This window comes from Gymnogyps californianus, chromosome 1 (assembly GCF_018139145.2).
Source record: "Gymnogyps californianus isolate 813 chromosome 1, ASM1813914v2, whole genome shotgun sequence".
Classification (NCBI taxonomy): Eukaryota; Metazoa; Chordata; class Aves; order Accipitriformes; family Cathartidae; genus Gymnogyps; species Gymnogyps californianus.
Window position 1 is genome coordinate 183,910,903 of NC_059471.1, and position 23,829 is coordinate 183,934,731.

The 23,829-nt window shown below is 37.1% G+C and overlaps 1 protein-coding gene across 3 annotated transcripts; it reads left to right on the forward strand.

Annotated features, from left to right (window-relative positions):
- Window positions 1–80: 80 nt before the first annotated feature.
- RPAP3 (RNA polymerase II associated protein 3) lies at window positions 81–20,050 on the forward strand. 3 transcript variants are annotated; one of them, XM_050905700.1, is made up of 17 exons: window positions 81–199; window positions 2,522–2,680; window positions 3,255–3,395; window positions 3,866–3,988; window positions 6,140–6,267; window positions 6,844–6,965; window positions 7,341–7,411; window positions 8,356–8,487; window positions 9,895–10,022; window positions 11,675–11,796; window positions 12,220–12,290; window positions 12,430–12,546; window positions 14,624–14,835; window positions 16,025–16,220; window positions 16,853–16,950; window positions 18,344–18,444; window positions 19,567–20,050. In XM_050905700.1, the coding sequence occupies exons 2-17, from the start codon at window positions 2,528–2,530 to the stop codon at window positions 19,656–19,658; spliced, it is 2,007 nt and encodes a 668-aa protein (XP_050761657.1). In that variant the 5' UTR covers window positions 81–199; window positions 2,522–2,527; the 3' UTR covers window positions 19,659–20,050. The 3 variants fall into 3 exon arrangements, with proteins under 3 accessions (XP_050761657.1, XP_050761652.1, XP_050761644.1); XM_050905687.1 differs by lacking the exon at window positions 81–199 and adding an exon at window positions 663–720; XM_050905695.1 differs by lacking the exon at window positions 19,567–20,050 and having other exon boundaries at window positions 141–199; window positions 18,313–18,438.
- The last annotated feature ends 3,779 nt before the right edge of the window (window positions 20,051–23,829 follow it).

Genomic DNA, 23,829 nt, shown 5'->3' on the forward strand with positions numbered 1-23,829 from the left:
GAGGCGAAGCGCGGCGGGGCGCGGGCGCATGCGCTGTTTGCCCCTGCCGCTCCCTCTGCCCCTGCCGCCGCGGGGCCGCCGGGGCGTGGGGACCGTCCCGCTGTGGGGCCGCGGGGCTGCGCTGCATTCTGGGAGGAGGCTCGGCCGCGCGGGGAGGGCGTCCGGTGGCGGCGGCAGAAAGAGGCGGGACCCGGCGCAGGTGAGGCCGCGGCGGGACGGGACGGGACGGGTGTGCGGCGTCCGCGGCGTCCGGTCTGGCGCGGCGCGGCCTGGCCCGGCCCGCGGCGTAGTCGGCCCAGTGCCGCCTCCCCGTGGCCCACAGGCGGCCTGGCCGCGCGGGGTGGGGAGGCGAGGGGGAGTCCGCCCTGAAGGAGTCAGGGCCTCGTTTGTAACCCCGGGGCGGCGGAGAGGCGGCTGTTGGAACTTAAACGGGCTGGCTTTGTCTCGGGGGCCTCTTCGGCGTGAGCCCGGGCCTCCTGCGGCGCGGGGCTCGCTCCCGGGCGGGCCTGCGGTGCCGCTGGGTAGCTAGCCTGCTCCGCTGGCTGCCGGCCAGGCCTCTGGGGTAATGCGGCTGCTCCCCCGTGGAGTCGCTGGGACAAGGCAGCCCTCGGGTGCTGGGTAAAGCAAAGGAAGGCCCCTGCGTTGAGACTCAAATCAAACTGCCTTAAAGGGTGTAAGAGCTGTACTGGAAAGGAGTCTGCTGTCAACGTGTGGATTAAGGTCGTTGCTAAGCTTTATGTAGCAAGCAGTGTTAGGCTAGTGGGTAACAGGAGCAGGCTTACATTATACACTTGTGCAAGATGCTTTAGAACGCCAGAAAACAAACGGCTAGATTTAACATTAGATTTTCACATGTATAAGAGTATTATTTAGTCAGTGACAGCAAAAAGAAAAGTTCAAGAGATCACAATGTAGTTTCTTGCATCTTTTGAAGCATCTTGTTCTAGGTACTGTTGGCCAGGGTGTACTAAGCTGTATGGAATACTTGATATGCCCGTGCCCAGGTTTCATGGAATTAACTGGCTGAATATTGTGGAGACAATCCAGTATGGGGCAACAGCTGTAGGTGGAAAAAAAATAATAAACACCTAAATTGGAAATACGATGAAAAATATGCATTTTTGGCTTCATCTAAAGTTTCTTTCTACTTTGTTTCAAATAGACGAAATATTTAGAAGATTTTAGGAAAAATATGTTGCTAAGGGTAAGCATGTTACCACCTATGTATAGGAGGTAACTAGGGAGAAGCACAGTTGGTGCATCAGGGCATCTACACAGCTGCTTACTCCTGAGGAAGAAAAAATACTTCTGCTTTGGTAGCATTAGTTCACTAATAATCATGCAGTCTGTTTTTCCATCTTTTATGAAACTCTTGTCCATAATTATGGACAGCACACTGTATTGCAGAAGTCATTAGCTTTGTTTGGCCCATAAATTTTTGTATTTCTATGCTATTAGGTTATTGTCTTACTGGATGTTCAAAATAAATAAAAAATCTAGTCCTTTTTCTTCTTTAAAAATTTTGTGTGCTATCTCTATAAATAGCTTATTTATCCTTATGTGAGGATTGTAACTGATCCTGAAGCTCTTTCAGTCAAGAGGTTATAGTTATCAACCGTTCATAGCTTTGTTTAAGTTTGTATTTAGTTCATCATGAGTTACTTAATCATGATTGTCTTCAAAATATGTTTGCTTCATCCTTTCAGCTTTTTGTGCTATGGACTGTACAAATGTGGGGTTCTTTTCTGAATTGTAACCAAGACTTTTTTTAAGGTTACTTTTTACTTGTGACTTGATATTTCTGTGATAATAAAAAGTCTATCACTTAAGACACTAAAATTAAGACAAAACTTATGAAGACTATTAAGCATTAATAATTATTAAACAGTATTTTGGGGACTTGGAGGGCTACAGATGTGTACAAAGAGCACATTCAAAGAATATTCTGGACTTGTAATTCACTAGACTTCATAATAAAACACCTCATGTGTTTACTTGTTCCTGTGCTAAAAATGTGTGCATATTTAAGCATACTTACTTGTAGGAGCTGAAAGTGCTTTTGGGGATTGGTTTGCCAGATGTCTTGTTTCTGTTCAGATACAAGGCAGCATGTATATCTTAATTGGTTTTGGTTTTTGTTTTTTTTTTAGTTAAAACTTAAATGTTAACATGTTAGATTTTTCTTCATTCTGTCATCTGGGAAACACTGCAGAAATTGTTTTAAATGAAGATCGCCTTGTTATCATTTTCAGGGTTTTCATTGGCTTGTTGGGCCCTTTACCTTACACTTGGTTAGGAAAGCATGACTTCCTGTTTGTTCTGATATAATTTGTTTTATCTAAATAACATGGCTTCCCATCATTTTTTCAAAGACATTTAAATTATGTTTCTTCTTAGTCTCTTATTTAATGTTCCTACTATGCTATTGGGAAGCCCGTCTTGCATGTAAGTCAGACTTCTTCATTTTGAAGTACGTACTTTCAAGTTCTCTTTAGAAAGTTTTTTCCTTGAAATTTGGCAGATTACAATGAGTGCACCAAATAAAGCGCTAGAACTACAGCTGCAAATGAAGCAAAATGCTGAAGAGCTGCAGGATTTTATGAGAGAATTGGAGAGCTGGGAAAAAGATATTAAAGAAGTGGATTCTGAACTAAGGAAACAGAGTGGTGTCCCAGAAGAGGTAAAAATCACACGTCCAGTGTCAATACTAACTCAGCTATTCATAATGTGATAGTGTTTATAGTAATTACTTTTTGCTTCACTTAAAATACCTGAATAGAAGGTATGAGCTAACCTAGCTGACTTGTTCCTCATCTGAAGCAGACCAAAGATTCCTCTGTAAACTGTTCCACCAACAGCTGTGGGGCAGTAGCCTCTGGAGGTGATGGGGCCAGTAAATTCTTAGTAAGTTCCAGGTAGGTCTAGGAGAATATTTCTGTTTGCAGCATCAGCTTTACTTATTATTGCTGACTTTTAATGTATCGATGTGGTACTTCAGCGATACTCTGCCCAGAGTTGTGGTGTAAAACTTAACTTTGTATCATACGTGTAATATTTGCTGTTATTATGTATTGAAAGATTTATACTTGCTGTCCTTAGTAGTTTTGTGGAGTTCCTGAGAACAGCTTGCTGGATGGATTTCTAAAATAAAACTAGCCAGTAGATACAGAGACTATATCTAGATATAGGTACTATAGATTCTTCAAGTGACTTTCACACATCTGTTTTATAATAAATTACTTATTTCAATTTAGAATTTGCCACCAATTCGAAACAAGGCTTTTAAGAAAAAGAAGAAAAGCAAAAGTAAGGTCCCTTCAAAAATAACCACTGAGGAAAACAAGAAAAACAAGATCAAGTCTTACGATTATGAAGCATGGGGAAAACTTGATGTGGTGAGTCAGAATATTTGCTTGTTAACTTAGTCTTGTCCCCAGTTGATTCTGTCTTAAATAAGATTTTCTTACAGTGTTGAGAGTGCAGTCCACAAGTCAGTATCTTACTCTGCTGAGTACTGTATGAACATAGAAAGTAGCTTTTTTCCAAAAAAGTTGTGTGTTTAAAATTTGGAATATTGAGAAATACTAGTTTTCTATTGACTGTACTCTGATCCAGCAGATTGAATTTGACTTTAAGGAAAAAAAAAAATGGTTTAACGATAGATCTATTAAAAGTTCATAATTCTAATAGAATATAAGACTAAACACAGCTGGCGGTATTAGAGGATAGGTCTCTTACTTTTGAAGTGTGGAATACTCCTCAGTAAAGATTTTGAAAACGCACTACTAATTCTCCTAAAGTCTTGCTTGATTTATTTCGTAGTGTTAAATTATAATGCAGATAATTTATTTTTATCTGATTTCAGGATAAAATACTTGAAGAACTTGATAAAGAAGATAGTACTCATGATTCTGTATCTCCAGAATCAGACTCCGAGGAAGATGGAATCCGTATAGATGCAGAAAAAGCTCTTGCAGAGAAGGAAAAGGTTATAACATTATAACTGTATATAACTGAGTATAACTGATTGTTTTACTTGGTATCGGGGCCAGTTCTGTTTAAATATCTCTATCAGTGGTCTGGACAAGGGGATTGAGTGCACCCTCACTAAGTTTGCATATGACACCAAGTTGGGCAGGAGCGTTGGTCTGCTTGAGGGTAGGAAGGCTCTACAGAGGGATCTGGACAGGCTGGATCGATGGGCTGAGGCCAGTTGTATGCGATTCAGCAAGGCTAAGTGCTGGGTCCTGCACTTGGGTCACAACCCCATGCAATGCTGTAGGCTTGGGGAAGAGTGGCTGGAAGGCTGCCTGGCAGAAAAGGAGCTGGGAGTCTTGGTCGACAGCCAGCTGAATATGAGCCAGCAGTGTGCCCAGGTGGCCAAGAAGGCCAATAGCATCCTGGCTTGTATCAGAAATAGTGTGGCCAGCAGGACTAGGGAAGTGATTGTCCCCCTGTACTTGGCACTGGTGAGGCCGCACCTTGAACACTGTGTTCAGTTTTGGGCTCCTCACTACAAGAAAGACATTGAGGTGCTGGAGCATGTCCAAAGAAGGGCAACGAAGGTGGTGAAGGGTCTAGAGCACAAGTCCTGTGAGGAGCGGCTGAGGGAACTGGGGTTGTTTAGCCTGGAGAAAAGGAGGCTCAGGGGAGACCTTATCGCTCTCTACAACTACCTGAAAGGAGGTTGTAGCAAGGTGGGTGTCAGTCTCTTCCCAAGTAACAAGTGATAGGACAAGAGCAAATGGCCCCAGGTTGCGCCAGGGGAGGTTTAGATTGGATATTAGGGAAAAATTTCTTCGCTGAAAGGGTTATCAAGCATTGGAACAGGCTGCCCAGGGAAGTGGTTGATTCACCATCCCTGGAGGTATTTAAAAGATGTGTAGATGTGGCGCTTAGGGACATGGTTTAATGCTGGACTTGGCAGTGTTAGGTTAACAGTTGGACTCGATGATCTTAAACCTCTTTTCCAACCTAAATGATTCTATGATTTGCAAAGTAGCAAGTTAGACATAGGAGTATTTGTAGTTTCTTTTAAAAGATCGTCCACTGAGGCTACACTTCTGATGGAAGAATTGCCTGTTTGGAATTTTTTATGTCTGTTTTCCTGCCTGTGATTCCAACATACAAAATTCTCACTGCGTTTCTGTTTCTTCTCATCACCAATTGCAGCAAAGCCTGTCAGATGCTTCTTAACGTGCGCTTAAGATGATTAATGTATTGGTGGTTTTTTGCTTTGAGAAGTTGGATTACTGTATAAAATTGCCATATGGATCAAACTGGTGTTTGCCTGAACACAAGGTCTGAATGCCCCAAACTAAATCACCAAGAATTTAAGATTAGTTCCTTTGCGAGGCCAGTACATCTGGGAATGATGGGCGAACTTGTATGTCATCCCTGCCTTGGTAATGGCAAGTTGGTACCAGTTCAGTTTTACCTTATTTTGCAAGTAGAATACAGCAAGACCTATCTCATGCTTCAATGCCGTGTGAGATAGGCTGAGTTAGTAGTATGGCAACTTCTGTAGTTCTGAGAAACTTCTTTGTTTACAAACAATTGCCTAACACCATCTGTCAGTCCATACTTTTCTTCAGTAGAGTTTCTTAGGGTTTTTTTTATTGCCTGCATGGGTGACATCTGCCGGCTTTCTCTGCTGCTGTAGAAATTCCCTGATGTATAATCTGCAGTCTACACTGAGAAATTGAGATGTCTTTGACCATTATCATCTTGGCTGCAATGAAGCAGTTGAGGGCACACGAGATAAAAGTTGTGTCCCAAAGGAGGCAGAAATGAGAATATTTACCTTGGAAGGCAAAGATGCCCAATCTAGTTACTAAAAACTCAAAAAAACCTTCAGTAATTGTCTATGGCAATTTAAACAGCTAGGTATGTGCTTGTTATAGGTTTCTGGAAATGACCTACAGATATTGAAAATCGGTATATAATAAAATCCTCTTATTGTATAAATCATGAGAAATATTTAATATGGGATACTTAGAATATTGTAGTGAAAATAAATGTTTTACAGTAAAGTAGTACTTTGTGAGAGATGTTAAGCAAATGAATTTTTTCAGCAAAAATTAGTAATGTGTCTGTCAATGTACGGTAATTTGCTAATAAGACTTTCTTCTATTCACAGGGTAATAACTACTTTAAACAAGGGAACTTTGATGAAGCTATAAAATGCTACACTAGAGGGATGCATTCTGATCCGTACAATCCAGTATTGCCCACAAACAGAGCATCGGCTTTTTATAGAATGAAAAAGTAAGACTTGTATTGTTAAATCCTTAATATTTTCTTCTTTTGAATGCTACCTTCAGATTTTTTGTCTCATTTTAAGTCTTGATTATATTATTTATCATGCTGTAATACAGTCTGTGTAAGACTACTGTTGCAACCTGCTTTGCGGTTTCAAAGTAAAATAGGAATTGCCAGGATAAGGAATCAGGTAGTCTCTCTCATCTTTTTTTCCTTCTGCTTTCATGTTGAAAGTTCACTGTTTTCTGTGTTACGGTGTAAAACTTTAAAAAAAAAAAAAAAAAAAAGCGAGAAAGTTCAGTATCTGATTTGCCTTTCAGATTCAATGAGCTCTATTTCTAAGGCTTTTATTTGTTTTAGGGGGAAAGAGGATATAGGAGAGTTGGTTATTCTTTCTTTTGCAGTAGAGATTGTTGACCTCTGTTTTAATGTGTTCTGAATTGAGAGATGTTTAAATACTTGTTCTGTGCCCCTTCTGAAGCATGTAAGATTTCCACTTTAGAGAGAACCCATAAAGCTTGCTGAAGTTTTGGGTTTTGTCACCTAGATGTGTCCAAACTAACTCATTCATATTTTTGATAGGTTTTCTGTTGCAGAATCTGACTGCAATTTAGCACTTGCTTTAGATAAAAATTACACAAAGGCTTATGCCAGAAGAGGAGCTGCTCGCTTTGCTTTGAAAAATCTTCAAGGTGCTAAAGAAGGTGGGTCTTTTTAAAATTCTTTCCTTAAAATACATGCAAACTGTTTGTCTGTCTGCTTGATTAAAGCTTGTGCGATTTGCTTATTTGGCGTAGGAATTTAATTTTCATTTCCTGTAAACAAAGAAATGAAATACTGAATCGCATATTCTTCTGGCAAGGTAAAATTCAAGCAGCAAGTCTAAATGATTACTGTAGGTATTAGAAGTTCTAGAATAACTCAGCTTTAAATGTCTTAGAATAATATGTTCTTTGTAATATCTCATGCTTTTTAGGTAACTATAAAAAAGGATTATCTCAAAAGAATGCTCTTATTTTATACTCTGGTTACTAGCCTGTAGTTCCTACCTGAAACATTGTTTTCTGATCTTCTGATAGATTATGAAAAAGTTTTAGAGCTGGATGCAAACAACTTTGAAGCAAAAAATGAACTGAAGAAAATTGATCAGGTAATAAGATTAATAGGCCCTAACATAAATTAATACACCCTGTTCAGTTTATATCTGTATCAGCTTACATTTATAACAAGAACTGAATTCAACAAATACTCGCGTGCTTTTTCTGGTATTTGAAGTTCACTGAGGTCAAAATCTATAATTGAGTTTCTTCTGGATTAACTAGCATGTATGCAAACATCAGTGTAGTGGTGGATTAGCAGACTAAGACTGGATGTGTGCACCAACATCTGTGTTTTATTAAAAAAATCTTCACTCAGATGTTTTTTCTGCCTCCTGTGTTAATGTTTTTTTCAGTCATGCTTAGTATTTTGGTGCAAGGTAGCACTATGTATGAGAGAACCTGTGTGTTCTCTTGGCCATATAGCTGAACTGCTAGCCTGCTTGTAGTCCCACTGATTGCTGTGGTCTGCCAAACCAGAAAGTAGGTTTAAGCCTAGTAGAATATAATACTCTACTGCAAGTCTGATCCCTTTCATGACAGGGAGAGAATGTTGATTATGATGACCTTAGTAAATATAAGCTCACCTGTCATTACTGTGTGAATATGCTTATACCTCTTCAACTGTAGTTTTGAAAGTGCTTGAAAAATTTATTTTCAGAATGAAGACCCAAAGTCTCCAGTAATTGAAGAAATAAATGATTTGTGAATTGGAATATATATAGGCAGGTTCCATGGGTCATTTTACACTGTGCTTCAGAAATTACGTACTTTTTATTTACCAAGTAATACTCTGACTCACAGTCCCTCATAGAAATACATTTTCAAGAACAGTTTAGAATGGTCTCTTCAATTTGCATTTAACTTACAACACAGGCACTTCTGTTAAAATGCTTGGCAGATTTTGCATTTTAAAAGTTTAGAACTGATTGTAATTTATGTTCTGAAAATGTGTAAGTGGGGGAAATACTTATTGAGGAAAAATACATCTTTGCAGGCTCTATCATCAAAAGAAAGTTCAGAACGGAAAGAGTTTGAAGATGCAGTCAGACCAGAATTAACAGACAAAGAGAAGCAGCGCATTGAAGACCAGCAGCTCAGGCAGAAGGCTATTACAGAAAAAGATCTGGTAAGTCACAGGTTCTGGTGGAACAGGAGAGAACTAGCAAAGAAAAGTGTTGTGTTGTGCTATCAGCTGTGCAAATGTGTAAATGAAACCTGAGTCTGTTTTGAACTTCATAAATACAATGTCCTTGATATAACCTTAATTGTTTCCCATTTTGGGCTCTATGGGGAGGGGAGGGGGACAGTGAGTTCTGCTTGGACTCTTCTAGAGGAATAATTATACAAGGAAGCTTTTACAGCCCAAATTGTATATGATAAATTTCAAATAGGTAGTAAGATAAGTAGAACTTCAACTTTATTTTACAAAATACGTTTCTCCAGTATTATATGCATCTTGACCTCTGCTTGTCCAGGTAGAGTTGTGGACTATTTCTTGTGTTTTCAAACCTCTGATTACATGGTGAAAAGTAGTTATAAAAAGGACTTCAGGGAGTGCAGGCAACAATGACAATAAAAATGTATTTCTGGATACGTGGTCTTGACTCACAGTTGGCTTATTGATTTCTCCCTCTCCCCACTGTTGCAATTAAGAAATGACATTATCAACTAAAACATAATTTTCTGTTCTCTTATCTAGCTATTTAACTTCCGACTTTTTATCAGTATTCAGGTTTCCTATACTGGTTGTAAGAGGTAATTAGTAGGAAAAGAATGAAAGCATACATTAAGTAGGTAAAAGGAACAAAAGTTTGAAGAGGCCACAGAAATTTCAGTCTAGTGCAATACTTCATTCGTAGCAGAGTTGACTCACTGTGGGCCTATTCCTGGCAACATGGATCCTGTCAAGTCTGAACTGTGGCCTTCACTTTTTTGCCAGTGAGTAGAGTAGTAGCGGAGAAGATAATACATGGCTTTATATTACTACTGAGAAGCAAAAGATAATTTTAGTCTCTTGGAAAAAAAGAAAAAAGTAATGTAATTTTGTTGTATGGAGCATTAATTAGAAAATGACAGCAACATTTGGGCACAAGTAATGTTTCAGGATAACAGTTTCATGGATGTAGCAGGATAAAGACGGATTTGTGCAGTGCAGAAAGTCATCTTGAAAGGAGAATTGTAAAGGTTCAGCTTTGTTCAGCTTGTCTTTAAATTCAGAAGGTACAGGGTGGCTTATCCTGCACGTCAAGAGTAAAGATAAATCACAAGTTATAGACTTGTAAGTCTGCACTTAAACTATGCATATAGCAAATTTTTTTTTATCCTTGAAGTACTAGAAAAAATTAAGATTTTTTTTGTGGTCTGCCTCCAAGCTTAGATATGAAGAAATATGCTATAAATATCTGCCCTGATGTGGGTGTTCTTTGTGAACCATCTTCTTGATATTGTGACCCTGTCTACTAAAAAGGATAAGAAAAGCTCACTGCACTAGATCTTTCTCAACGCTTTTTTTTTTCTAACCTAAATATTACAGGGTAATGGTTATTTCAAAGAAGGAAAGTATGAGACTGCAATAGAATGTTATACACGTGGTATAGCAGCAGATGGCACCAATGCGCTTCTGCCAGCAAACAGAGCCATGGCCTATCTAAAGATTGAAAAGTAAGTAGGATTGCATGTGCTATACTGTTTGTTTCTTTCTTTGTTGTGAACTAGATGGAAGAATGATCCAGTAGATTTTCGCTCAGGTTAAGTTACTGTCACTCCTTCTAATTCTTTTTAGAATTCAGTATAGAATAAATCGTATTGAAAACAGTAAGGGAGAGAGAACAACTCAATATGTATGATCTTACAACGCATGTCATAGGAAAGAAGTTCTGAGGGAATAAAATAGCATCAGTATGAAATTATAATTTCTAAAGTTTGATTTTCATTCTTTCATGTGTGTAAAATTCTAGATATTCACCTTTCTCAAAGGACCTGCCCAAAGCTTTATGTCTTTTTTGACTATAAAACCCAGTCAGCTACTGAATGTTGCACTGTAAAAAGAAGTGGATTATAACTTCTGACTTCAAAGGGAATGGATAAGAGCTTTTTCTGGAAATTGTCATCTTTTAAAATATTTTTCTTTAACTCCACTAATGGAGACATGTATGTGTAGTTAACTTATTTTTAATTAAGCTTTATTCAAATAATACAGTAACAGTAGGAAATGCATGCTTTCTAGCAAATGAGAGAAATTCTATACCATGATGGTATGGTAGTTTAAACCTTTTAAACTGGTAGTGTGAGAAGCAGAGAGCTGGGCATTATGTTGGTCATCTGTTCTAACATGATGCAGCTGGATATCTGTAGAGACAATACATTGATCTCAAATTATGAGACTATAAAATAGGTTGCACAGGTAGTATTTCTGACACAACATTTGTAATTTAGTACTGAAGCCATAGAGGACATCATAATGCAAATATTGTTCTCAGAGAATCAGAGGAAGTGATACTTTAATTGAATGACCAAGCAAGAAAATCGATTCTGTATGATAAATCCATGTATCATGGGTCTTTACATTTCAAAGAGGACCCAAACATAAAGTGCAACAGAAGCTCATTAGTATTCTTATAAACCTCTAGAACTGATAAGAACCGCAAAAAAAAAAAACCTATTTCCATAAATTTAATGATAGATTGAAGGAGGAGAAGAGGAATGAATGAAAATACTTTAATATGCGCATAGTGATCTAATATAACTAAATATAACTGGGATGAGGAAATTTGGCCTTACAATGAAGCAAATTACTTCAATGCAAGGATATACTGATTTCTTATTCTGAAATAATTAAGGACAGGTCACAGAAATTCAGATGTAGAGGAGTTTATTCTCATATATGCTTGCATCTCCGTTCTTGTTTTGTTTTTTTTGTTTGTTTGTTTGTAATGGTATTTCTGGTTTTCAGAAGTACAAAGCTACGATGCTGACTTTCATTTTAAGGCTATTTAACGTTTAAAGTGGACTCTGCTCTGACAGGCTTTAAGCATTTATTTTCACAGAGGAAGTGAATTTCTCTGTGATGATGAAAAGAAAGTCAGCAGTGTGTCATAAGATAGCAAAACATTTGGCTGAAATTTCAAGGTATTGAGAAATCATGTTTTAAATGTTTACTTTTATTTTACATTTTAGCTCAGTGATGTGTATTTATATGTATGTAGGTAATTAAGATCTGTCTTCATATTTTAATTGTTTTGGGTAGCTCTGTCTTTTCAGTTGACACTGCCTCTTCAAACTGATTATTAATTTTGTACTAATCTTTTGCTGAGATATGAAGAGGCAGAAAATGACTGTACACAAGCTCTGCTCTTAGATGCCTCCTATTCTAAAGCCTTTGCCAGAAGAGGAGCTGCCAGAGTTGCTCTTGGAAAGCTAAAAGAAGCTATGCAAGGTATGACTTTGAATTAGCCTAAGTGTAATAGGTAAGAGATTAGTATAAGGACATACTGTTTTTTTTTTTTTAATCTTCTAATAACAATTAAATCAATTGCTGACTAATTGAGGTTATCAGTGCAAAAGTTAAGAATGGTGGGGTTTTGTGTTTCATTGAATATGCATAAAACCTTTTGTGTTGGTATCCACATGATCAGAAGACAGTTTTGTGTGAAATTACAACTGTTGTTGCTTATGATAAGTAGTAAGAAATAGTTTGAAAAATGTATTTAAAAACTAGGTCATGATATAAGCATTAGGATGACTTACCTGCCTTTAATTATTTTAGAGCTGTGAAAGGACAATAGAAGGTTTAAAAATTTGCCGGGAGTACTTTGTAACTTGAAATGTCTACAGTTTTCATATGTTGTTTTTCACTCAGATTTTGAAGCTGTTCTGAAGCTGGAACCTGGAAATAAACAAGCAATAAATGAACTCACTAAAATAAGGAACGTATGTATACTTGTGCTTTTTTTTTTTTTTTTTTTGGTAAACCTATAGTAATAGAATGTTTTCATTCTTTATTATGTAATTTTTAACACGTCTTATAATTATTCCTCAAACTTTTGATCTTTTGGACAACTTTTTTCAGGAATTAGCTGAGAAGGAACAGTGGACTCATCAAGAATATCCTGCAGTATTGATAAAAGAAACAGAAATAAAAAATATAGTGAAACTGATTGATAATCCATTACATCTGAAATCAGCAGTAAGTTGTTTTGTTTTGTGGGTTGCTTTCCATATGGGAGAAGTAGAGCTTAAAGTTGAAATCCACTTGTTGCTTATTTATGTAGACTAACTCCTGTTAGATACATCTTGCTTGTGGAAAGCCCAAAATTTACAGATTTACTGTTTTCATATTTTTCAGGAACATAACTTCAGCATTTCCATGTGTGTGTAACAGTAGCAGTGGTGTAAGCATTCAGCCTACAATGCCATAGAAAACATGGTGTATACCTATATCTATAATACGAAATGGGGAGGCAACCCCACAACCCTATCCTGGGTCCATAGCTAACATTGCAGTTGAGAGTAAAGGGGAGGCAGTTGAGTCTCCACGTTTGATTGCAGACTTGAGAAAGCTCTGGGTAAACTTCCCTTCTTTTCATCTGCTGTTTACAGTTTCTATAGCAGCTGCAGTGGTAACAAGACACGTTGCCTACCCATGTGATATGCTGGTGTCACCTAGGGCTACTGCAAGAGCCTTGAGCCTGCATTTTCATCCAGATAAACTGTAGAATACCTGGGTATTGGTTTTCAAGAAGCAATATTTTTGGACTATGAATTATCAGTGGTTATAGTCAGGTTAATGAGTTATATGTGTCAAAATATGATAATATAGACAGTAATATCAACTTTATGTATTAGGCTTCCCCTTTTAGTGCATTTAATCTTTATACATTCAGCAGTGAGTTGTGTAAATACAAAGCGTACTCACACTTTGTATGGAGTACTGTAGTGTTTGGCTTTTGACGATTTCAAAATGTTTGTGTACCTCCATTAAATATATAATTCAGATGGCCAGTTTTAGTAGAAAATGTGTGATTATTTTGATCCTTTTTTTGGGAGGGGGCGGGGGGAGTATTATGCACTCTCTATAACCAGATACAATATTTCTAGAAACCTAAATGAATTTGTTGTGAAGTAGCTGGAATACTGTAGACAATGATATTACATTTTCAGTTTGGCTGCTAAATTAAGTCGAGATACTAGGTTGATTGTTTTTTCCTTGTTATTCTGTTAAGGTAGAACAAGTATAGATGAAGCATCTGTGCTTTTAGTATTGCCCAAGGATTGCAGAGAGAACTGTAATTCTGTTTCTTGTCCACCAGGCAGCCTCCCAGTCTTAGAACAATGAGGAGATGGTATATTGTCAAAGCAAACCATGTATTATCTGTCAGTACACCAACAAGACAGGTTTTTTTTGGCATGATTTAAAGCAGTTTGCAAACTGCTGTGAAGACTTATGATGGGATTGTGTTAGAGTTGGACAGAGAAATCTGCCATTTCTAGAAGTCTAAATTGTTGAGTATGTTTAATCGTGTGCATTTGCATGTGTATTTCTAGACCAATGTACACTATGTTCATGTTCAGGAAATGAAATTCCAAAGTAAAAGGTGATGAATTTTTTTCTCTTCCCCCCCCCCCCCCCCCCCCCCCCCCAAATGGTGCTTCCTTGTAAGACCTGTGAAGGTGGTGCTAGGTGGTGGTCAAAAATAATAGTGATCATGCAGAGATTAAACAAGCTGAAGCATTTTAGTTAGCATGTGCTCTAGTGGTGGAATTAATTGCCTTATAATGTATGTAACTCGGTCAACCAGCAGGGCTGAGTTACAGATATTTATCATCTCAGAATTTTAAGTTGAGGGTCAAGGCCTATGTTGCTGAATACTTACTTCTTTAGCTAAATTACAAAGCTTGACCAGGTCATTGGTCAAAATATATGTTAGTTCTTGCCCATTCAACCTTAGTAGGGGGAAAAAAAAAAAACCCTAATTTTTTTTATTACTGGGAAAACAGAATGCAGATTCTGAGATCCTCTAGAGTAAGGATACACTGGTTTATGAGGGTAAAGCAATAAAATGATTATATGAGGCTTTCTGTAGAATGTAATGAAGTTTCCTTTTTTGCCATTTATCTTTGTTGAAAGTATCTTCCATGTGCACCACTACAGATGAAACTGGTTATCATGAGATTATTTAAAATTAAACACAGCTGTTTGTGGGGCCTGTGTATACACTGATGTTGAGGCTACACACATGACATGAGGTATGTGTTCTGTTTAGAAGCCTTTGCGAAGAATAGCCATTGAAGAAATTGATGATGACACACCAAATAGTGATTTGCCCAGCACTACTTCTTTAGTCAATAACTGGAGGAATTCAATGAGTGTTGAAACAACAGAGAATCTAGATCAGGATGATCAGTTGACTACAATGGACATTCCAAAAGCAAAGCACTTGAAAATAGAAGAAATCAGTGATACGTCACCGTTACAGTAAGTATAAAAATTCTGATCCTCTTTTTAAAAGGTAAATGTGGTTGAAATGTAATCTTCATTTTCAGATTTCTATATGCGATGAGGTATCGAACATATTTTGGAGAATTTGAATTAAAAAGAAAATATTGAAAGAAACTGCAGTTCTTACATGTCTGCCTCTTTGATCATGTAGTGGTTGAGACAAGTATGATCTGTTTAGCGTCAGATGGAAAACTAGTCTTGTTCTTACATTTCAAATAAAAGGAAATTCATAATATTTTCCTGTATGCCATACTTCATCTTCCCTAGCTGTGATTTTTATTTGTAATCTTTTAGAGCAGATTCTGAGCAGAGTTCAGACATTCTTTGCACATCAGTTGTGTGAGAGAAAAGGAGCAGATGAGAGTGTCACCAGTCTTTCCTCTGCTGAGCAGGCAGCTGATAACTTCAGGTTTGCTCGAAGTTCCCAAGTTCCACTGTGTTAGCTAGGCAAACTCAAGTCTGGCTGGCTGAAACTAGGATGAACTATAGAAGCCACTATCCTAACTTTATCCCTGTTAAGAGTTGGAACTCTACTTGTTGTCTGCTTAGGAAAGCTCTCTATGCATCGGCATCATCTCATTCTGTTAATAGTAAATACTTTTTATGGAATTCTGATTGAAGAATTTCTATGAGAAACACCCTCCCACATTCACCTTTTCCAGCTCAGTCAGATGAATTTACTGTGAAGTGTTGAAGAAAAAAGTATTTCTTAGCCATTTTATAACTTCTGAAAAATAAATGGACTTAACTGACAAATTATAGGACAAAAATAGCTCCACTGTAATCAGTGTTGAAAATGGTTTGTTTGTTTGACACGGCTATTGTTTTGCATTGTGAAATTGCAGAAACTGTAATATTTCTTTTGCAGTTGTGTATGGTAGGAATCTGTACCATAAAATGCAGTTATTTCCAGAAACAGAGTAGAGAAAGTCTGAGTACATTTGTAAGTATTTGCAGATGTGTTTTTTTAGAAAAGATGAATCAAGTATAAAGCTTCCATAATTTGAAGGGTTTTTTTAGATACCTGCTTAAACTAAAATACATTATTTTTAAAAATTTTGATAGTATTTTAGATTTTTAATGAATTGAAGGATCTCCAGCTAGGTCTCGGTGTAAGACTTCCTTAAATGTTTTCCTGATGATGTGTTTCAAAATCTCTCTGCAGGCTTCCTGCTAGTGCGAAAGGAATTTCATCAATGTTGCATCCGTCTTTCCCTGTGAACAAACAGAGAGAAAAAGAAATCAAAAGGTCATTTACATCTGCTTCTCCAGTCCCTGCCATTCCTGCAAATTCTTTCCAGCTTGAGTCTGACTTCAGGAAATTGAAAGACTGCCCGGAAAATATGTACTTGTACCTGAAGGTATGAAATGTAGTATTGATTGACAGTGCTTGGACGGTTTCTTCAACTGACATTGAAGAAACAGCGCAAACTTAGGTGGAAAGGGTAGCTAAGTTTAGAGTGTCTTAACAGTGTACAGTAGGCCCTTTCTTTAATTGCCTTCACATAATACTGAGTAGTTTGATCCACATTTGAGTATTTCTCCTCTTGTGCCTGACTTTTCACTTACCTTGCTTTGAGTGCAGTCTCTGTATACTCTGTCTCTTCTTTCAAACATAGGCCCTGATTACTTAAATACATTAGTAACCATGTTAAATTCTAATTTTTCAAATGAATGCTTCTAGGGTGATTAGACATAGCAAAATTCTTATCTCTTTAAACTGAACAAATGCTTGAAACATCAATCTACTTAATGTGTACGCACAAAAATTGCTTAGAATTCTTTTAAAAGAAGTTAGCAATGATTATCGCAAAAAACCCCAAAACCCCAGAATTAATGTTCAATGTCAAATAGGGCAAGTGATTTGTTTTTCTTTTTTTTGCTTTCATGTACTTCAGCATTGCCCAAGACATCCTAAAAACTCATTTCTAATTCTCATGACTCAACTGTATTTTTTTTGCCTAAAAATAACACTTTTTTAATTTTTCCAAAGCAAATAGAGCCTTCACTTTATCCAAAACTGTTCCAGAAATCCTTAGACCCAGACTTGTTTAACCAGATACTGAAAATTCTACATGATTTCTACATTGAGTAAGTTTAACTCCTCCTTTGGTTTACATTGCTTATTGCTATTGTGGTTTTTTGCCCCACCCCCCCCCCTTTTTTTTCCTTCCCTAGCGCCACGCTTGGGCTTACAAAATTATTTCCAGCATGCAGTATTACATGAGCATGATGCAGTAATTGGAATGATTCAATTGTTCCTTCTTAAGAAATTAAACATATCTTGAAAAATCAGACAGAAAAGACGTAAAGAAATAAATAGCCTTTACTGTACGTTGTTGAATTCAGTTCTGCTAAATATCATCAGAAACTGAATATTAGACTGTATGAAATAGTTTTTGTTCTTATTACTGTGTATGTTCTGTTATCATTGCACAATATTAGCTTTCTGTATTAACTTTCTAAAGCTGAGAAATACAGAGGGTTTCATTTTTGTGCAATGCTTATTGTGATGCATTCTGACTTTTATTTTTAATTACCTGCTAGCATTTTACAGTAGCCTGTAATAAATGTGTATTGGAGCTAGAAGTTCTGATAAGACAGGACCTGACAATTATTTTTGAAATTTCTATCTATGCTACCACTTGAGTCTTAAAGTTCATTTTGCCTGTCAGAGGCAGTGTACCGCTTCTCTGAATTACTCTGTCTGAGAGCACACGCTCAGAATGTTTTTAAGGTGTTGTTTTATGGAGAAAAGCAAACGTAAATCAATGTTAGCCTTTCCCTCGGCTTCTTTAAAAGTAAATATCCATCACGTAGGTGAAACATGACATCTTAAGAGATACGGTCCTACATTTGGTGGTATGATATATAAAGGCTAGGAAGTTGAAATTGTTTGCAGTAAAGTAAAAGACATTTCTTCTGGAGGGAGACGGGACAAGTTATGAAAGAAGAATACTATTTGTTGTTAGTATTTGTAACAAAGAGAGTGCCTGTCTACTGTTGACCAGAAGAATGTAAAATGAACACAATCTAGGAATTTTCTGTATGGATAAAAATGATGGCAACTGTAATGTGGTGCTTTTTGCTGAGCTTCCTATGACCACAGGTGCTACTTCCCCTCACACACCCCGATATGTATAAAAATGGTGACGTTATAGCAAGGTGTAAGCGTTAAATCATGTAATAGCTATTCTGTACATGAACAGCAGTCAGTTTGCATCAGTCTAGGTTTTTATATTTCTTCACTCTTGTTCTGTATCAGAATGATACTTGCATAAAGATTTCTGAATGTTGACTTTTTGCTTCATGGGTGGAAGAATGAACAGGAAAGATGAGAAAGGCAGGAAATATGAGAGAGACAGAGAAGGGAATTCCAGTGGTCCTTTAATTTCTTGTTCCTGAAGTCTTTAATATTACTTGCAGCTACTGAATCTTTCTAATCAACAGTAGTTATTTTTATATTTCTAATAATCTTCTTCAGGAAAGAGGAGCCATTGCTCATCCTTGAAATCCTCCAGAGGCTATCTGAATTAAAAAGATTTGATATGGCAGTAATGTTTATGTCAGGCTCAGAGAAAAAAAGTAAGTAATTCGGTAGTGTCTTTCTAAACTTCATTTGTGATACTGTAGAATCTAGCAAGAAATACATAAAATATAGTGCTATTCTTGTTGTTTATTCCATGTAATAATCAGTTGAGATTAGTTGTCTAGCTTTTTGATTGTTTTAGAAGTTAATGTGAATGTCATGTAATTTTTCTTAATCTTTTGATTCCTTATTAATTGTTAAGACTTGAAAACTACAGCTAAATTCTGTTGTTTTTATCAGTAATACCACTGCATTTTAGTCTGATAAAGTAAGCTTCTCTAGCATTTCAGTTTGTAGCTCTTAATGTTACAACTTTATGAATTTGTATGAAACCTTATATCTGAGATGCAAGGTATCCAAATTACACAATTTCCACAATTTATGACCATTTCTTGGCAATCCTGACTTTACTGTTGGCAAAAAGAATGCAATCATCTCTAAACCACTCAGCTTGGTTGTCTGTCCTGTTCTTGAGGTATCACTTAAATTAGTTTGCAATTCAGGTTGACGTTGGCTTGGGTTCATGGTTTGTAAAAGTGGGTTTTGTCTCAAACATTTTCTTTATTTAGCGCACCAGACAAACTATGTAACAGTGAGACACTTAAAAGCAAAACATTTCTCTGGGACCAAATGATGTCAAATTTACTATCTACAGCCGAGTTTCACTAATAACCATTATACTTTCAAATTTTGATATGTGAATCTCCTTAAAATAAAATTACTTGCTTGACTTACTGAAGTGCAAGTAAATTCCTCTTATGAATTGCATTCACGCCTTTAACCTGATGCAGGCTTTATCTGCCATCTGGCATTAACTTTTATCTTCTGCATTTAATGGCATAGTGCCAAGATAGTAAACAAAATAAAAGCTGTCTGTTTATGTTGTCAGGATTATATACCTGTTTAAGGAAATGTTGTTAGGCAGCTCATGGGCATCAAAACAAAGTAAGGGCTTCCCTTTGCTACTTTTTTTTCATCCTCTCAGTAGTTCTGAAAATTTACTCTTATTTCGGCTATGTAATCTGACCCTTACTCTCACTGAGGAAAGAAATGAACTAATTTACCTTAAGAGTGTGAATAACAAAAATAACAGTTTATGTTGGGATTTTCTTTTACAGTTACACAGGTATTGTTCAATCATGTGAACCACATGGGATTGAAAGATACTTCTGTTGAAGAATTGAAGAAGAAATATGGCATTTTCTCTTAGTGAGATGACTGACATGTAAATTTCTGTTTCTGCACTTCTTTCTTGTGGAAATCAGCTGAAGAAGCCTATAAAGACTGGAATTTTGTTGCTTTTGTATAAGTAATTAAACTCTTACACTTGGTTTAGCCAAATGGCAAGTGCTTGAAGAGATAATTATCTAGTTCTGCAGGTACATTTGCTTTCCAGCACCTGAAACAATGCAGATCTACATTGTCTTCAGTGGACTCCGTTTGCCTAAAAAACAATTGGGCAGATTGGCATTCAAGATTGGGACTGTAGATAGAGATTTATAATAAAATATTTATAAACATGTCTTTGATAAGAATCAAATGGTGTATATTACAAATGTGCATGTTTTTTATTTTAGAAAATAAACTGAATGTTGAATTGAAGATACTAAATTTTTAAGGAATTTGTTTTTTTTTAATTAAGATGCCTAAATCATTCTTCTCTAAGGATACACCACATCAAAACATGTGATGTGCGAAGTGAACCTGAGCTATGACGGCCAAAAAAATCCAGAATTCTTTTACTTGAGTTTACCCAAAAGCTGAGTTTTAGCATTGACAGCTGAGATATTCCTGTGAACCTCAACTGTAATTGCAGAATAGAAGGAAGCCAAATACTGTAGAATTAAACTAAAAGTATATGGAAAACCACTTTTTGTCTTCTTCAGAGAGTACTTTTAAAATATTCTGATGAAACTTGTCTTTTGGGTCGGTTGTTCCTAACCAGGTAAAGCCCTTAAGAAGCCTCAGGAAGCTAAGCAGAATACCTTTCCAGTATGAAGACAACAAAAGCATGAAATCACCTGAAATTCTTAGATGAGATGAGAAATAATGTTAGGCATAATAAACTATTCATATTGTTCACATGACCAGAAGAAGGAAATAACAGCACTTGTCAACTATACTGTAAGATTTAACTGTAGTATCCAAGTAGTGGCATCTAAAAATTTGCCTGTGTCTCTAGGCTTGACCGCTATCTCTTTCATCCTGCTGATACTGATATTCTGTCAGCTTGCTTTCATCCTGATTCAGACCTTGTGCTTTACTGATGCTTGTCTGACTATGGAAGCCTTCTGACATTAATGCTTTTGTTTTGGTAGTTGTGCTCTTTTTCAGAGGAACAATTAAACAGCTATAGCATTCAAAAAGACTTCAAACTTCCATGATGGATTAATAGGAAAAGGTATGAATGTTATCTTCTATGTAGTCAGTATTAGAAAACTAATTTTAAAACATTTGCAGCTGTGCAATGTCCTAGTTCAGATATAATCCGGTTTAAAAAAAAAAAAGTAACTGAGCTACATCCTTGGCCTGGGTAGCAAATGACGTGAATGGAGCACTAGATCCCTAAGGTAGCTTCCAGTTAGCCCTGGAACTGAGTACTAGGAGAATAACCAGTGTTACTGGGGAAATAGAAGAGCCTTTATATAACACAGCTTGCAGCTTACCTACAGTATGAACTGTTACTACTAGGTCTGTCCCAAGCTACTTGATAACTGGCTATTTCTTCCCCTTGTTGTAAAGCACTTCTGATAACATATCAGGGATACTGCTGTAACTAATAGAAGTTGGGGGAGTGGTTACTGAAGTAATTTTATATGCCTTTGTAGATACAGCATACCTTCTTATGGACTGTTACGAGTTGTTCAGTGTAGAGCAGAGGTGTAGGCCTGACTTGTTTATATTAATAGAACATTTGGTACATTCTCAGAAGCTTCTTCTTGAAAGCTGTTGGATGAAAACAGGTGACTGTAATATGGATCCTTGACAGTGAAAGCAAGATGATAGTAGAAAGATTTGAAAACTGTAGGTCAGGAGTCACCTACAACTCCACTTCATCCAGTCTGCTATGCTTTTAATGAGAATAAGCTGCTATGTTTGGTTTCTGGTCCCACTCCTGCTTTTATGAAGATTTCTGTCCAGGATTTGTACATGGTAAGAAGGCTGATTGAAAGGAAGCTGTTCAAGCATGTAGAATTTTGTGGGGTGGATGGGTGGACCGGATTCATGTTGCTACTGAACTTAGGCCGCCAAGATTTATCTTGCAAGTGGCACACTAGTGTAGCTTTTTGCTTGTATTTCTAAATGCAACGTCTGATGGTGACTTGCGAAGTCCCTGAGGTTACTTTTCAGTGCATAGAAAACAATGCAAGATGGAGAGCAGAATGCAGGCATTTGGAGAACTGCTGGCTTCACTTGCTCCGGGAGATGGCAGTGTTTTTCCCTTCTAAATTGTTAAAGATTGCCAAATCTCTGAATTGAAGAGTTTAATGAAACATGGAGAAGATTCATAGATCTGAAGTAAGTCAAGAATTCTTTTTTGGGGATAGAAGGGTTTGTTTTTTTTTTTTTTTTTTTTAATCCAACACCCTCTCAATGGTTATATCCCTATTGTGTCAGGGCAACAAAGTCTGAGGTAAATAGCGTGAGGCAATTAAACAGTGTGGAATACTTTATAGCCCTTTGCTATGTTATAGCATTAAAGGTGTCAAAAATCTGAGGTCATGTTTGCTGCAGTGACTGATTCAGACTTGAGTTTTGAATGATTCCTTTACTTAACAGTATTAGACGTTATATTTTTCTAGACAACTTTTTAACTTGTCAAGATCACTTTTTAATTTGAATATTGTCCTCCTGTAGATCTGGGAGAGCCTCAGACTCCATACTGTCTATTGATTTCATCATCTGGATTGTTAGAATATCGATGGAACTGATCCTAGGACATACTTCTGCAGAACATCCTTACAGCTTTCTGTTTTGACAGTAGACTGTGATTTTATTTTTTTTCCTTTCTGATAACTCTAGCTAGCTCTGCATTCATACAGTAATAGTTTCATCTGAGCTGTGTTTGTCTTACTTATAAGAATGTCCTGTGATAGTCAAATGTCAAGATAAAGATACTTCATCTACTGCTTTTTCATTACACTGCTGTGGAAGAAAGGATTTTAACATAACTTGTTCTTGGCTGACTTGTGTGAGTTACTGTGGAATGCATAAAAGAGTATAGTTTGAGTACTTGTTCCAAAATATTTTTCAGAATTAAAAATTAATGATCTTGACTCTGGTCAAGAAGTTTTTGCTGCTTCTCTTCTTCCCTGTCTTTCTGTTTAAAAATAGGCATTTCAGCTTGCCAGTTCTCAAATATAACTACTACTACTACTGTTTTTGAGGCTACTTTTTTAACATAGCATATTAATATAAGATTCACATACCATTTTTTAACATATCTTATAGAGAACTCTTTGGGGCCAAGAGAACCTGTGAACATTGAACTTCAGGAAACTGATGTTCTAACCCATTCTTTTCTTTTATTAGGCAGAGATCTTTCCTTGTCAATGATGTGAATACAATTGCTTGTAGTTGCCATCGCTAGGGAATACTGAAGTGAAAACAGCCATCGAACAGTTCATTTCTAATGTCATGAGCTGTCAGTTGTTTTTCTTCCATCTTGCATAACTAACACTTCCCTTGGCTTTTTTCTTCTAATGCAGGTGCGCTTACAGAGCAATCTCTTCTTACTCTTGTCAGCTGCTGCTTATTTTGTTTTCCTCTTTTGGTTCTGATATCGTCCCTGTGTTCTGTTGTTGTTCCTACTTAGTAATTCTTAAATAATCTGTTCTCATTTCCATTACTTATATGCTTTTCTGAGATCATTGAAGAGCTCTTTGTTGGTCAGGTTGGTTCTTTTTTACACTTGCTATCCCTTTCTTTCCATTGGCACAATTTGAGCTTGTTGTCTTGATACCATTTATTTGGGAACAGCCAGGTCTCCTGTACCCTTTTCCGCCCTTAGATTTTTCCTCCCATGAAACCTTACTGAGCAGTGTTAGAGGAAGAATCAGAGAGAAGACGAAGTGCATGAAGCTTTCAAAGTTGCATTTAGGTGCTCTGATGCCTAGGCAGCTTGAGATTGCTCTACCGTCAGTATTAGAAACTAAGAATTTGGGGCATTAAATATACATCCTCTTTTCTCTCCTCTACCTATGTCCCATGTAATGGCACCTGTAAGCCAAGGAGGCTATACCAGTCTTCTGCCCCTAGGTTTTTTGGGTTTTTTTCTTTCAGTAAATTAATACTTTTCTAGGAATAGCAAGAAGGGCCTTAATAAAAGCATAGGGCTGCGCGTTTGTTGACTCTCACTTCTCCCCAGGTAAGATTCACCC

Bases quoted from the DNA above. Each gene is read 5' to 3' on its own strand.
- RPAP3 (XM_050905700.1), top strand. From the start codon at position 2,528: ATGAGTGCACCAAATAAAGCGCTAGAACTACAGCTGCAAATGAAGCAA. The intron at 7,412-8,355 runs GTAATAAGATTA...ACATCTTTGCAG, and splicing joins AACTGAAGAAAATTGATCAG to GCTCTATCATCAAAAGAAAG. The intron at 12,291-12,429 runs GTATGTATACTT...AACTTTTTTCAG, and splicing joins AACTCACTAAAATAAGGAAC to GAATTAGCTGAGAAGGAACA.